General features: G+C 40.3%; 1 protein-coding gene and 1 long non-coding RNA gene across 6 annotated transcripts in view; one reads left to right on the top strand and one right to left on the bottom strand.

Annotated features, from left to right (window-relative positions):
* Positions 1-8,642, top strand: part of zeb1b (zinc finger E-box binding homeobox 1b) — a 55,311-nt gene extending 46,669 nt beyond the window's left edge. For all 5 annotated transcript variants that reach the window (XM_027177548.2, XM_027177553.2, XM_027177549.2 and 2 more), the window contains 5 exons: positions 1,253-1,455; positions 1,706-1,817; positions 2,382-4,078; positions 4,297-4,477; positions 5,934-8,642. In XM_027177548.2, the coding sequence (XP_027033349.1) occupies positions 1,253-1,455; positions 1,706-1,817; positions 2,382-4,078; positions 4,297-4,477; positions 5,934-6,664 (2,924 nt within the window). In that variant the 3' untranslated portion in view covers positions 6,665-8,642. The remainder of the gene's footprint in view (positions 1-1,252; positions 1,456-1,705; positions 1,818-2,381; positions 4,079-4,296; positions 4,478-5,933) is intronic.
* LOC125145308 lies at positions 161-16,051 on the bottom strand. The gene is made up of 4 exons (XR_007143658.1): positions 16,006-16,051; positions 15,764-15,822; positions 15,178-15,256; positions 161-722 (listed from the first exon to the last, which is right to left on the bottom strand). It is a non-coding gene; the product is annotated as an uncharacterized LOC125145308 (long non-coding RNA).
* Between the last annotated feature and the right edge of the window lie 64 nt (positions 16,052-16,115).

Here is a 16,115-nt window from a genome sequence, read left to right as displayed (position 1 = left end):
GCGGACATTTGGTCCCCACCAAGATATAGAGTATGCATATGCTCATCATACAGTCTTATTGTGAATTCAGAGTTCACAAACACAGATTTCACACTCAGCTACACACCTCTAAACACACAGCTTGCCTTTGATGACTCTGAAAATTCCAGCTCACCTGTTTGAACAGAAAGTGGGAAAACGCAACACCTGAGCAAATGTTTCATACCTGAGAGAGTTTCTCATGTCTTTGTGTGGGAGCGATTCACCTGACTACAGGAGTTTAATACGTTACCTGTTAACAGGTAATATGTTACCTGGGAAGTGTTTAGATAGAGATAGATAGAGTTCGCCAGCTGAACCTCAATTCTTATTCACAGATAGACCTATGAATAATTCAGATGATTAATGAAGGTCAACGTGATGATTCGGCAGTTCCGATACATACCCGTAATGAATATCATTGGCAAAATATTTTAACTATTACAGTGTCCTCTTAGTCAGCTAGACATGAATATGAAACCAAGTTAATAAATATCTCATATTATCTATATTAATATTTAATTTGTGTATCACCAGAAGATGACGAAGAAAAATATTTCACGTCGTTCATTTCTAATGTATTAATCCAGTCATCTTTGCCCCTTTCACTCACCCACTATAAAAAGTGTTTACCAAGCACCCGTTCCTCTTCCCTTGTTTCTCCTCATTTCTTCTCGGCTCCTCTCTTTCTTTGTGCTGAAGATCTTGGGATGGAAAGAGAGAGAGAGAGTTGTTGAGTTGTGCGCTAGCTGTCACATCAAAGGCCGCTCTCTATTACAGTGTGCGATTGAAGTTCACATATTGCTCTACTTCAGCACACACACTTCACAATCAGCACAATAACACACACATGTGTATACATGCACTCTCACTCATGGCTTCCAAGGTGATGTGTTTTTTCAAAGCCTCATTCGTATATTCATTCACGATGTACACTTTTTTATATATAGCACATTCTGTGTTTTGTTTCAGTGGCTTTTTTGAATCTGTTGTTCATTTTTAATTGTGTCTCTTCAAATCACATCTCATTTACCGAGCACATGTTTTGTGTTACTCTGTGTGCGTTTGTGTAAGAGACATGTCCTTGTATTCATATCATTGTCCTTGCACTTACCCCTCTTGCTCTGCCTCTCTTTCTTGTCTCACCCCTTGCCTGCTTCTCTCTCTCTCTCTCTCTCTCTCTCTCTCTCTCTCTCTCTCTCTCTCTCTCTCTCTCTCTCGCTCTCGCTCTCAGGCACACCAGACGCGTTTTCTCAGCTCCTCACCTGTCCCTACTGCTCTCGTGGCTACAAGCGCTACACATCACTGAAGGAGCACATAAAGTATAGACACGAGAAGAGCGAGGACAACTTCAGCTGCTCACTCTGCAGCTACACTTTCTCCCACCGCACACAGCTCGACCGACACATGAGCGCACATAAAGCAGGCAGAGACCAGGTACAGCATTTAACCTTCAGTCCTTCATTTATCTTGCATACTTTTTGGAATTCTATCACCTCTCCAACAGTGTAGATTGTTTTAAGTATAGGAAGCTAAATCAATATTCAGCTTTTTTGTCCTGTGTCTGTGAAGCTGAATAACAAATTTCTCAAAATAAATAAATTAAGTCACATTTAATATATGTTATGAATAGTAATACGCTTATGGAACTACAGCAGTATAAAGCACATTTTCTGTCTCTTTCCAGCGGCACGTAACCCAAACAGGGGGTGGAGGAAACCGTAAGTTTAAGTGCACTGAATGTGGCAAAGCCTTCAAATACAAACACCACCTGAAAGAACACCTGCGTATCCACAGTGGTGAGCACACTAACGTTTTTTTGGCATTGCATGTCTGTCTGTGTATTTGTGTTAGTTAATAAGGAAATTCAACATTAGTCTGCACCGCCAAAGTCCTGCATATGTAGTTTCTGGCAAGCCTTCTGAAATAGGAAACATGCCTCTGTTTATACTGGCTCTTAATTGTGAGGTTAAAGAAAACTAATTGTGCAGCAATTGATTTCATCTGGAACATCTGGGCTTTTTTAAACTGTCTGCTTTACTCAATTTTATTTACAACTCAGTGCATGTATTTGTTATGAAGATATTTTTCCAGCCTCCTATTTAATTTTCCTAATGAATGGGATATATATATATATATATATATATATATATATATATATATATATATATATATATATATATATATATATATATATATATGCTATACATATAAAATAGAACCATGCTAGCATAAATTAAAGTGTGAAGATAAGGAAGGATATAAGTAAAATATCTTAAATTTGTAGTTATGTGGAACATCATATATGTAAACATTATAGGTGTGCAGAAGTATATGAGTCCTTGTCTGTTTGTGTCATACAGGGGAGAAGCCATACGAGTGCCCCAACTGTAAAAAGCGTTTTTCTCACTCTGGCTCCTACAGTTCCCATATCAGCAGCAAGAAATGCATCGGCCTTATTCCCGTCAATGGCAGACCACGACCCTCGCCTACAACTGGAGGCACCAAAACCCCTCAGTGCCCTTCGCCATCCCTGCCCTCCTCCCCCGCCAATGCCCGAACTCAGACCCGGGACAAACTGGACCATAGTAAACCCCTGCAGGAGCAGCTCCCGATCACACAGATTAAGTCTGAGCCATTGGACTATGAGTACAAGCCTGTGGTAGTTACCTCAGCTGCCCCCGGAGGAGTAAACAGGGTTTTCCAAGGAGGGGCAGCAGCATCCCTACAGGGGGCAGTCCAGGCTGTAGTCCTCCCCACTGTAGGACTGGTCTCCCCAATCAGCATTAATCTAGGGGACTTGCAGAACATGCTAAAGGTGGCAGTGGATGGGAATGTGATTAGGCAGGTGCTGGAGAATGCCCAGACCAAAGGCCAGTCTACAACCACAGGCAGAGTGGCTATTGCACAGGCTCCTCAGCAAGTCATCCAAGCCATCAGTCTTCCCATAGTTGACCAGGACGGTACTGCCAAGATCATAATCAACTACAGCCTTGACCCATCGCAGGCGCAGGCAGCTCTGCAGAACTTGAAGAAAGAGCCGGAGGAGCAGAATACAGACTCCTGCAAGACTGAACGACTGCCTGAGGACCTGACGGTTAAAAGCAAATCAACGATGGACAAAACTACCATCACTGTAAATGAAGAGTGGCAGGAAGAGAAAGGCAAACTCTACAATCACACAACAAACACACACTGTGACAAGGGGGATCAGGAGATCAACGGAACACACTTGGATGACAAGCCTGAAGCAGATGTTGGACTGTGTCCTGAGCAGCCCCCACTGAAGAACCTTATGTCCTTGCTTAAGGCTTATTATGCCTTAAATGCAGAACCTACCAAGGAGGAGCTAGCTAAGATATCAGAGTCAGTTAATCTTCCTAATGATATTGTCAGGAAGTGGTTTGAGAAGATGCAGAATGGGCAAATTCCAATGGAGGTCTCCACAACCACACCCCAGAAAGAGCAGACTAATGGGGTGGATGTTAATGACACTTTGGAGGAAACCCTCGAGTCACTGCCAGAGGACAATACCAAAACAAAACAGGAGGAGGAGATGGAGCTTCGTAGCCCAGCAGAAGGCACTACAGCTGGTATAAGTGGAACAGAAAATGGCCCCACATCCCCTTTACCACTAAATCTATCTGCAGACGGGCCTGTGCCAGCCCAGACTGCAGAGGAAGGAGACGGACCTCTTGATTTGTCTCTCCCAAAATCTGTAGCAGCAGCAAATACAACCAGCGCTCACTCTGTTTACTTAGCTCAGGACGAGCCTCTGAACTTGGTTTGCACAAAGAAGGAAGTGCTCAACAATGCAGGCACAAGTACTGCCATCTATGCCAGCCAAACAAGTGCCAATCCCCTGAACATTGTGACCACTCAACTGCCCACTCTGGTGGCTATCACCAAGCAAGGCTCAGAGCAATGCCTTCGCACCCTCACCACCACTAAACAGACCATCTTAATCCCACAGCTAGCTTATACCTACACCACTACAGCCTCCAGCCCTGCAGGGGGCGACACACCACAGAAGGCTATACTGCAGGTTAATGGTGTCAAGGTGAGTCCACAGACCAGTGAAAACGTGGGAGTGAATTATTGTGTACAGAGTAAAAATAGCATGATTAAAACATTGGAGTCAGATGTTGCTCCATGATTTCACACTTGCATTGATTTCTATAGCATGTGATGTTGGGAAATACCTGTAAAGGTGGCATAGCAGAATATACACATTATATAAAACAAAGTTATACACGTTACTGGTTCGTGTGTGTGTAGGAGGAGAAGCAGGATGCCAGTTCAGAGGTGGCTTCTATGCTGGAGGAGCAGACGGACTCAGACTCTGGGCCGGTGAGGAAGAAGATGAAGAAGACTGAAAATGGCTTGTATGCCTGTGACCTGTGTGACAAAATTTTCCAGAAGAGCAGCTCGCTGCTTCGGCATAAATACGAACACACAGGTGTGTTTTTTTCAGACGTGCATACAGAGATCAGCACATTCCCCTGCTTACTAACAGTGAATTTAACACACAATGGATTCAAGTGAAATTCTGCCAAAACAATTTAAGTTATATGTGTACTGTAACTGCAGGAGGGTGTGGTGAAGTTTCCTCTCATCATTTGCTGGCCAAAAGCATTACCTTTCAGCTTGGAACCTAGTGTGTTACATTACAGTCTGTTAGTAATTTTCTCTCTTTTTTCGGCGCATAAGATTTCAGTCGAGTCAAAGAACTGCTCGTTTCTTTCGGTTTAAGATACTGAGCCAAAAGCCAGCAGCCTACATCCTACTGACATCACAGGCAGTTTTTTTCCTTCTCTCCAAAGCCACGGTTTATATAACCCTTACCTCCAGCCCATGAGCTGTCACACTCTGTTTTGATTCATTGTTTGGTTTTATTATCCATGGATACATAATGACATGTAGTGCTTAATCCTGTGTGAGCAGGTTGGGGAAAGGATATTAATACAGAGGTATTTGTTACTAAGCAGTTTCATAAGCTTATCTTTGTATAGTACCTTTTAAAGCACTTGTGTAAGATGCTCAATTTCTCATCTTCTGTGTATGATGGCATGTAATTGGAATAACAGTGTGATAATTACTCAGTACTTGAAGGGGAAAGGAAATGCTGAATTAGTAGCAGGGCTTGAAAGGTAGACCCTCCCTCCCAAGTAACGTTTGTAAAATATAGAACTAACCAAGAACCTTACAGATGAGATTTATGCTGTTTGTAGGATGTTTTCCTAGACAGGCACAATTTTGTTCACCATGACCCGGTGTGTTAATGACACAACTGACAGCAAGCAAGAATTATTCAAATGTAAATACAAACAAAAACAGGGAAATGAACAAGAAATGCAAATGTAAAACAGGTGGCTTTGGGTCTGGCCCAGTTAATGAGTAATATGTTTTCAGGGCTGGTTTTAAGTAACTGATGATATGCAACACATCATTTGTCAGTTTTATGAATTTAACACACTTGTTATTTAACTTAAAATTACACACGTGCACACATCCAGACAGCAGGAATAAACTGCTGAATCTGTTCCAGTAACAAGAAATCAATTGTTATGTGATCATTCACTCACTTTACAGAATTGGAAGATATCTGGACTCCCATCCTTTGACTAGAAAAATGATGAAAGTGAAGATTGAGTATATATATAATTTATTTTAAAACCAGTGACTTAAAATCATTTGCAGATTAAACACAAATAAAAATCACTATCATCCATCACTATGCAGGCACGAGAAACTGGTAGATACAAATAAAATTAATTACAATTAATTATAATAAAAATGATAAACTAAAAAGAAAAAAATCCGGACACCATTCAGCCAAAAGTCTGCACTTCTGATGTTGTTTGTTTTTGCACCCAAGTGAAATAAAGCACACGTCTGTTTTCTCTGTCTTGCAGGTAAACGTCCACACGAATGTGGGATTTGCAGCAAAGCCTTCAAACACAAGCACCACCTAATCGAACACCTGCGTCTGCACTCGGGCGAAAAGCCGTACCAGTGTGACAAGTGTGGCAAGCGCTTCTCTCACTCCGGCTCCTACTCTCAGCACATGAACCACCGCTACTCATATTGTAAGAAGGAGGCGCACGGCCAGAGCTTGGTACAGAGGGACGAAGAGGAGGAGAACCCCACTGAAGAGAGGCCTGGAGCAGCAAGCACCGCCACCTCGCCCCCGTCTCAGGTGGACTCTGATGAACGAGGGAGCAGCGCCAGGGAGGACGAGGAGAGCGAGGAGGAGGAGGACGCCATAGGCTCGGGCAGCGTGCTGGACGAGGATGAAATACAGGTGGTAAGGATCGGTGAGGAAGGAGGAGAGGATGAGGAGGACACCAGAGAGCAGTACAGGATGGAGGAGATGGACACAGGAAATGAAGAGGCGGTAAGTGAGAACGGAGAACACGAGGAGGGTACGGTAAGTCAGGAAGACGAAGATGACGACGGAGAGCTGATGAAGGTCGTGGTGATGCAGGACGATGAGGACGATGAAGAGCAGACGGAAAACACAGAAACGATGGACATGCAGGAAAACATAGGAGAGAAACAAGCCGATGATGAAGGAGAAAATGTGAAGGAGGAGGGTGACGGAAATGAAGGAAACACACCCAGTGAAAACGGAGATGTGAAATGAAGAGAAACCACAACAGGGCTTTTCTCACTCTTATTCTTTGCTACTTAATTTTACGAAAACTTTACTAATTTGAACAAAGACTGCAGATGTGGCTGCTTCCAGAGGATTGCAGGAAATGGTAAAAGAAGGAAGGAAGGAAGGGAGCGAGAGCGCAGGAGCTCTGCCGTTGCATTTTATCCCACTACTGTGTATAAAACCCCTTGTGTGCCTGATGATTTAAAAAAAAAAAAAAACAACAACAAAAAAAAAACAACTAGTGTTTTTTTTTTCACATAAGGACAATTTTCAGTGTTTATGGTTTGTATGAAGACAAAGTTTAATGAGAAAATGACATATACAGACTGAAAGCTAGAAACGTTTTAGCTAATAACGTTTTATTACTTAAACACCTTGGGTTTGTTTTTATCAGTGTTACTAATTTTTGTCACTCTTGTTTAAACCTTAAAAAAAAAAAAGCTGTACAGTTGGGAGAGATTTCTATACATTTTTATTGCCAATGAACAAAACTCAGTATTTTATTGCATATGAAGGAAAACTGATCCTGTGCACTACCATGCTCCCAGTTTACTGATGAACACCTCTGTGGGCCTTGTTTAACGTCTACCTTTCAGTATTAATACTCTCGAGCTAACCCGTGTGTCACGCTGGCCGACGCTAGCTCGGCGCCTGTCTGTCTGTTTTGTTTGGAACTGGTCTGTGAGCCTTAAACGTAAGAAGAAGAAAAAAAAATGGGGGTGGTAAACAATCCTAGATCCAAAAAAAAAGAAAGAAAGAAATAAGTTAACATTGAAGAAATGTCAGTAATTAAATGGGTCTAATTTGCCCCCCTGCTGCCCCCTCGCTTCCCCCACACCCTCCTTTATGCAAAAGCATGCATGTGTTAAGTGCCATTGCACAGAGCTGGTGCACTTCTCTCACACTCTTTAACAGCATGTTCCCAACACGGTAGCAAACCTGTGACCCCTGACCCTGAACCACTAGTCCGAACCTGAGGACTGTTCCTGCCTCTTTAAGGAACAAATGAATTCTTACAAACAGTCAGGAATTTGAGAACAAAACATTTCCAGCTCTGAAGTGTTTCTGCTTGACCTGTTTGATGCACTTCTTCATCTGATTAACTGTGCATTTACCTTTTTTATTTTTTACTTCAGGTATTAAATACGAACCCACCGTTACCTTTCACCTCGTTTTTTTTTTTCGTTTTTTTTCCCTTTCCGTCTACTTTCGTAACAGTCAGTATTAAATATTTGTTCGATTTGTTGTGTTTGTTTCTCAGTGAACATTGTGTAATGTTTGTTTGCATTCATGGCAGTATTATTTCCTCACCCTCGTCATCAGTATAAGTTTAGTTTTTAGAGACCTTTTATATTTATGTGTCTTATTTTTTTATATTTTTTTCCTTTATGGTTATTTATTACACAGTGTAGTGTACAATATTGTAGTTTGTATTAATACAATAATATATTTTAGTATGAAGAATAATTTCGAAGAATGAATGAATACAAAGCTAGGGAAAGCTCTCTGGCATTTCAAAGTGTTTTAAAACAGAAAGAGTATTATTTTCACATTTACAATTATTTGAATTGTTTTTAAACAGACACCCAGTATTTAAAATATTGGAGATTTCTTTCCTCACATTGTTCATCGTTGTGTTACTTTCCCCCACTAGACTTGAAAGCTACTGAACATTGATAATTTAATTGTATGCTACATGTGCAGACGTCTTTAACCACAAAACTGTGCTACTCTTTTACAAAGCCAAAATGTTGTCAATGAAGAAGTTTTTTCTTTCTTTTTTTTGTTTTTAATGTTTTATTTGTGCCAGTGTGTTAACAGCATGGCCGCGACTTGTTTTATATGTCCCTGTTTTAATCTGTGGTTATATATTTTTTATAGATAGGTTTTCTTTTTTGTTTGTTTGTTTCGTTTGTTTTTTATGACTCCCCGTCTCACAATAAAATAAATCAAGAATTCACAACTTTTCTGGAACAAGATCATTTGCACAAATCCATCCATCCATCCATCCATTTTCTACCGCTTATCCGGGGCCGGGTCGCGGGGGCAGCAGTCTAAGCAGGGATGCCCAGACTTCCCTCTCCCCAGACACTTCCTCCAGCTCTTCCGGGGGAATACCGAGGCGTTCCCAGGCCAGCCGAGAGACATAGTCCCTCCAGCGTGTCCTAGGTCTTTTGCACACAATGAACTTGAAATAGATTTTAAACAAAAAAATAAAGAAATTTAATTTAATATGTGTGTCTGTATGTGTGTGTATATATATATATACACACACACACTATATATATATATATATATATATGCTTTGAAATAGCAATTTTCCCATATTTTGGAAATATGTTTAAATCCAGAAAATACTTAAAAAAAAAAAAAAAAAAAAGTCAGAAGCTTGTTGGGTTATTTGACTGAGAAAACACATTAAAAGCTTGTACATCTCTACATAATCTAACTAAATAACTAAACAACCAATTGTTGGAGGATGGATGTCTTTTCAGTTTAATAGTCTTTTACATGAATAGCAGCTGATGGTACTGGTCTTCTATGGGTTTTATTTTATCTTTTTAAAGAGCCAGAGCACAGAGAGAAACAGAAGAAACGAGATCACAAAAAAACACTGATTTATGGATATACTTAAGACCTTGATATGAAACTTGGAAGTCAAAATAACGCGACTTTTACATTTAACATTTACAACCACAGTACAGTGTCAGTTTACTAGATTTATTCCCAAAAAACTTACGTTAATTAAAGAACACAGTTCATAGTTCTACACTGTATTAATTCACTCACTCACTCACTCACTCACTCACTCACTCACTCACTCACTCACTCACTCACACACACACACACACACACACACACACACACACACACTACACTACACTAAATCTGATACTAATCTATTTTTTATTAAAGCATGCTAATCAGACTAAACTACTGTTTCTTACAGGATAGAAACTAATGTAATGTAATGCAGTCTAGACAACAGGGGAAGAGAGCCAGAGCCAGAAAAAGACACAAGAGAGACAAAGATGTGATGGCCAGTAAAAAGTCTCCTAACCTTGAGAACTCCCCCAAGGTTATTGCCATTGATCAGGGTTGGATTTCAGGGCGGCTTTTGGGCCAGAGAGCATGAATTAGTAATGCACAAATCTATAATCTGATGAAAAGTCTGAAAATGATGCCAATGCCACACTAGCTTCTTCTGCTCTGATACTGCATGGCTAAATGCATGCTAATGTGGAGTCTTCTGTATGGGTCTGTGTAGATGTGTCTATATGTACATGGAAGACATCTATATAGATGTGTGTGTGTGTGTGTGTGTGTGTGTGTGTACATTACACACACCCATTGTTCAATACCTAAATACTAACGTTTCTCTGTTTTTTTACATTAGCTCATTTACATAACTTTATTCAAACACATTTACCACCTGTGTAAATAAACAATTGTGGTTAGCCTGTGTGTAAAAAAAGAAAAAAACATCATCTACACAGTAACTGGGGGAAGATCTTTATGGAAGAACAGTTCATCACTACAGTACGGTTCCAGAGACGTGTAGAAATTGACCTGAGCTTGTGGTGGCTACACACAGCTAAGAAGCTTTGTTGTTGTTGTTGTTGATGTTTTCCCTTTAATTGATGACATATCTTTAATTAAACAATATAGCCATCTCTGAGCACTTTCCTCAGCTGACAGAGACCTCTGATTAAAAATGTTCTTGTTCCGCTGATTATAATCTGTAATCTTCGTTGATTTCCAGTGAAAGTGAATGTAAAGCACCAAAATTATGGTAAGCTACTTGTAGCTCTCCTGTCCTTCAGGGACAATTCAGAGCGCTCTCTATCTTTCTTTCTCTCCAACTCTTCTTTCTCCCTTTGTCTTCTATATCTAATTCAATCAAGGTAGAAATTCAATTTGTCTCAGGTATAATTCAAAATGCTACACCCTTCCCGGTAATGTCTTAAACACTGTAATGTGATGTCTCATACTGAAACACATGGCCTGACGTTCTGTACTCAGGCTTCATCAGACCACTTACTGGACATAACATACATTACATGCTGCATGAATTCCATTAGCACATGAAGACTAAACACTACACAGTGTGTTTGTGTGTGTATATTGTGCCTGTCTAAAGGTGGTATTTGTTAAGTTGGAAAGTTACTTAACCTGCAGAATTATCTTGGCAAAGCTCTTTTAGGAGGAAAAATATATACAGTACTGAAATGTTCACTAGTTTGTTCATTTCAGGCTTCGGTTTCTAAATCTTGATGGACAGCTACAGTAGTCAATTCTGCACTTTTTCCTTATAATGCGACTTGTGTGATGTAAATACAGCAGTTACAGAGGAAGTAGGTATATTAGATTTAATAGTCAATGTGTCACTGCAATTGCAATTCATTTTGCTTGTAACCTTCATCATCATCTTCCTCATGTGCTCTGCTTACACTAATTTTTTTTTACTATTATACTATTTGCCCTTTTATTCACCAACACCATCCGATGTTCCTGTTACTGAACTCACCTCCACACCGCCTCAAACTCTGGCACATTCACGACATATTGTTCTTCAGACCGATGTTGACCTTTTACCTCCATTGTACATAAACACTCTAGTCATCCTACTGCTGTCTGAACAATGTGCTGGATCTATGTGGATCTGCAACTCAATTTTCAGGGGTTCTCTTTCTTCCTCCTCCCTCCTGCTGTGCTTAGAGCCAGATGGCACAATGTAGAAAAATCAATTAGAGTTCCACCTAAGGGGCAGGGGGAGTTTACCCCAGCCAACCCCTCCTGAAGCATGGGCATGGGAAGGATCATTCACTCTTCCTGCTGCCAGTGTCCATCAGCTCAACACTAATCCACTTCGCTCTCTTTCTCCACCCACTCTAACCTCATTAGAGCACTGGGAGAGCAAGAGATAAAGGTGGGGGAATGGGGCGTGTTTGGAAGTACAGTGGACTTATGTTAAATACTAAATTACAAGCACATCCACAAGCAATTGGGCAGAGGTGGAGCAGGAAAGACCATAAAGACCGATTATTCCGTGTTAGTAAATCCGGACAGAAGGGGAGAAAAAAATGAGAAGCAGCTAAAAGATGATCTGAAGAAAAAACAGCCAAGCTGGCAGTATAGATTACGGTTAAATCACGAGGCAAAACATATTACGTAGCATTGCAGTTTTGTAGAAATATTTCCTTTAAATATTTAAAAACGATTCAAAAGTTAAACTGCATGTGCTAACAAAATTGAATCCTGTGCTAAGCCAGTTTCATGCTGAAAGGAGGAAGAGGAGGAGGAAGAGGACTCATTTTCAGCATATTTAGGAGACAGGTTGGATTTAAAGACACGCTCGAGCATTTTATATCCTAATCTCTCACCGGCACATGTACAGAGTATACAGTATGCAAGTACCACATAAAGAGGCCTCTGTATGGTGAAAACAACAGAAAAACAGTCTAAGCCTTCACATTGTAAGGATATTTTAAGCAATTTCCATCCGAGTGACATAACTAAAACATAAAGTGTGTATTTAAACTAATTCATGGTTAAGTGATTGCAGTATTGTGAGCATCAGGACACTGCACACATGGCTCACTACATCACTTGACTGAGCAGCGAGACTCACGCTGCCTACGTGCGCGCACTGCGGGATTTGATGCACACGACCCCGCTCACTAGATCACTCACTTTTACGCATTGACATAAATATCTGCCTCTCAGCTCCCCAATGGACCTTTAGATCACATGCCACAATCACAGAGAGGTAATGTGTTTGTAGCCTACTTAGAATTTGTCCCATGAGGATACATTGATCATGTACGCATTACATTTCTGTGGAATTATGATGAAAAATCTGAGATATTAATACCTTGCTTTGGTGTGTGCTAGAACGACGAGGAGAAATGTTTGGCTTGATGTAAGCTACTCATCTAGATTTTTCACTTCATGTGGGATATTTGGAAGAGTTTTATTTTCTGTACATTTTGACAATTAATCCAGATTTTTGTAGCTGCAAATTTAAATTTCTAATATTTTTGCTTAAACAAGATGAACTTCTAAAAAGGGAGAAAAAAAATCCTCAATAATCTGTTAAAGGGGCAGAAATGTCCAGTACCATGTTAAACAAGTTTAAGATGAAATCAAAACCCACTTATAATACAACAAAAGGGCAGGTCAATAAAGCATCGATATATCTTTACAGTTAAAGCAACTATAAATACAGTAGCATAAATGACACTTGTTTAAATGTTATGTGGATTTACACAACTTTAGCAATTTCTCTTCATTTTCTGCAGGGTCACAGTTCTGGAGTCTCGTTCACTACTAGGGGCGATTTAGACTAGAGAATCCACTTACCTAAATGTTTTTATTTGTGGGCTGAAACTGGAGAACTCGGAGAAAACAGATGCAGAGAACATGCAAAAGTTGTCCGTGTCAGAAACCTGAGCTCAGAGTCGACCTCGGACAAACTCTACCCACTGCATCCCTGTGCTGCCTGAAGCAACACGGTAAAATTTAATATTCCAATATTATTGTTTATGTATTTTTCCAATGAATTGGAGCTGAAGCTGTTGTCCCTTGAGATAGAAAATACCACATTTATTAATTTCTGAAAAAGCAATCTCCACAACGTTAAAATCTACAGATATAGAGGTTAATTTAGAAATACATTGATTTGACGAATTCACAAAAACGCCTTAGAAAAACACATCACCAAACCATTGATGGAATTCCAGTACAAGATTCTTAGAGGTTTTTCTTTGTTTAGTTGGAATCAGGAAACATTTTATCATTCTTATTTGTCATAAGACCACGTAGACTTAGGGATGGAGATTAAAATGAATTGAAAAAACACCTGAAAACTAGTTTAACAGACACTCAGTAACCTGTGAATAGACTGAAGTGAATTAGACTGGTCCGTTTCTTACGGTGTTCCTTCTATCCTAAAAATGCTTATGGGAGTAAAAGTCCATAAGAGGATGCTGCATGTTATCTGCACAAGATGCCCTGATTGATTTTCACCTTGAAACACATTTCTCATAGCCACAGTGGAGCAGCTTCAGTTAGCAAAGCGCCTGCTTGAGTACCCGCCATAAATCACCACAACAACGAGGCTGGAGTGCATGTGTGTGTGAGAGATGCGTCTGGGTGGGCAAGAGTGTAAAGTAAACTCTAGGGAAACACAGTCATAATACCAGCACAAACACCCCTCATTTATCATGCACAAGTGTGTGCACATACTCTCACACACAGCACACACACGTGCTACACACTAACAACCCTATGATTTCTCAGGCTATAATTAAGAAGCACTCGGAGCTATTTCTAAGTGTGATCGTCACTTAGTAGCACTAATAAGGAGGTTAGATGTTGAAACACGTATCATTATGTCTCTGAGGATAACACAGGCTCTGTTATTGACTCTACATCCTAATAAGCTGCTGACTAGGACCGGCTCTGTTGCTGTGGGCTGAAGAGGACTCATCAGAAAGGAAGAGAGACCCACCACGTGGCCGTCAGCAGCAAATTAGTATGTAGAAGCACTCGAACCAAAAAAAGTGTGAGGAGAGAGTCGTGTGTTAGAAATCACAGAGAAATCTAATGCGGTCATTTCTCTCTAGGCGCTTTCAGGTGTTGCGTCGAGCTTAATTCATAGACCTTTTAACGACGGCTCAGGTAATGTAGCACGGCTAAGCCAATCATACAGCAACCCTCAGCACTAAAAGGACATGAGGAAAGGGTTCATTATCTGTCCTGCTCAATACAGCAAGCTTTAGATTTATTGCCTTCTTAATGGGGATGATTGTATTAGCGAATGAAGGGACATGAATTTGCATGTGTGTGTTGTGGGGGTGATTTGACATTGTTTAGATATACCAAACTGGTATTTCCAGCATTTTGCAATTACCTTATGTAAATCCTAAATAAAACATCTGTTTAAAATGCATTGGATTTTCCAAAGCAAAACGACTTTAAGTCCAGCCACAAGAACTTCATTAATACTGAGGCACAGCCCATGACATTTAAAACACATGATTATGTCACCAGGATGCACAAAAATGTGTTTTGGCAAATAACGTTCAAACCAAACACTTAGACAGAGTGAGCAATATCCTTACTGGGAAATGGTCGGAATATATTATTAGTGGTGATTTGAATATATCCTGTGCTGAAATCATGAAAGAAATCATGCTGATGTGTACATCAGAACAGGAAAATTAGTCAACTCCTAAAGTAAATACCAATATATTACATCTTTATAATTTTCTGCAAATATTAGCGCATTCATACACATTACACTCATGAGAACACACACACACACACACACACTCAGAGGCTTCAGTGTGCCTCGTTCCCTTACTGAGGCTAACGTAAAATATAAATTCTTACTGTTGGGCCACTCTTATAAGTGTCAAGAAGACAGATCGACTAGAGAATTACTATCAACTAAAACTGTTTACATTCATGTAAACATCCATAAAAGCAGTTACCTTGTCAAATAAAACTCTACACTAGTCCTGGGTGCATCCTCCACATGCAAATGATTCTTGTTGCTTCATTTTGCTGCGCCTGCCAAACACAAAGGAGGTAAGCTTTTGGAGTAAATGTTGTCTTTAGCTATACATTTCACACTACTTTATCTTTTAGAACTCTGCAGCATTAGCCTTTCAACAATACTGCAGTCTCCATGGACACAGCTGAAACGGATCTAAACGTTTCCACATGTTTCCCATTGAATCCAATTACTCACATTAGGTGTGGCTTCTACACAGGAAATACAGAAACTACTCATGAGACTACAAAGGCTCTGATCAAAGAGGGATTAAAACTTATCTCTGCGATTTTAAAACCACAAGCTTACTGCCAAGATGTGGTGCACGCACACACACACACACACACCCACCCCCTACCTATTTTAAGCCATGTGACCATATAAGCTTTAAGTTGGTATGCACATAGGCCATGAATAAGAACTGTTTGAGAGATGGACGAACACTGTAGGAGAAAGTCAGAAAAAAACGACAGAGAACCAAAGTGATGAATGTTTTATGGCTCATAATGGTAAGCTCAAATTACCTCCCCACACTTTGGCCTCCGTGGACCTGAGAGACTGGGAGCTTTTCTGTCTTGCTGCCCTGAAATCCAAAGTAGAGTATGATGTGCACGTCACACACCGCTGACGCTCTAGCTACTCAAAACTGTGGTCAAAGCTCTGAATTATGGATATGAGCTAATTGTTTTCTCATTTGGAAAGTCTGATCCACTCCCCTCTGCTATACAGGTTGTGGTCTCAGGCAGGCCTGTGATTTTATACTTACCCTGTTATTTGTCTTGTATTTGTCTAATCCAGGCAGGCTCCTACTGAAGAAAAAGGGCAAACACTATATAAAAACTCACTCGGAAAAACAAATGATAGCCCTAATAAAGA

Source organism: Tachysurus fulvidraco, chromosome 8 (genome assembly GCF_022655615.1).
Source record: "Tachysurus fulvidraco isolate hzauxx_2018 chromosome 8, HZAU_PFXX_2.0, whole genome shotgun sequence".
NCBI lineage: Eukaryota > Metazoa > Chordata > Actinopteri > Siluriformes > Bagridae > Tachysurus > Tachysurus fulvidraco.
The sequence above is the reverse complement of the archived record's forward strand: the minus strand, read 5'-3'. Positions and strand labels throughout refer to the sequence as shown.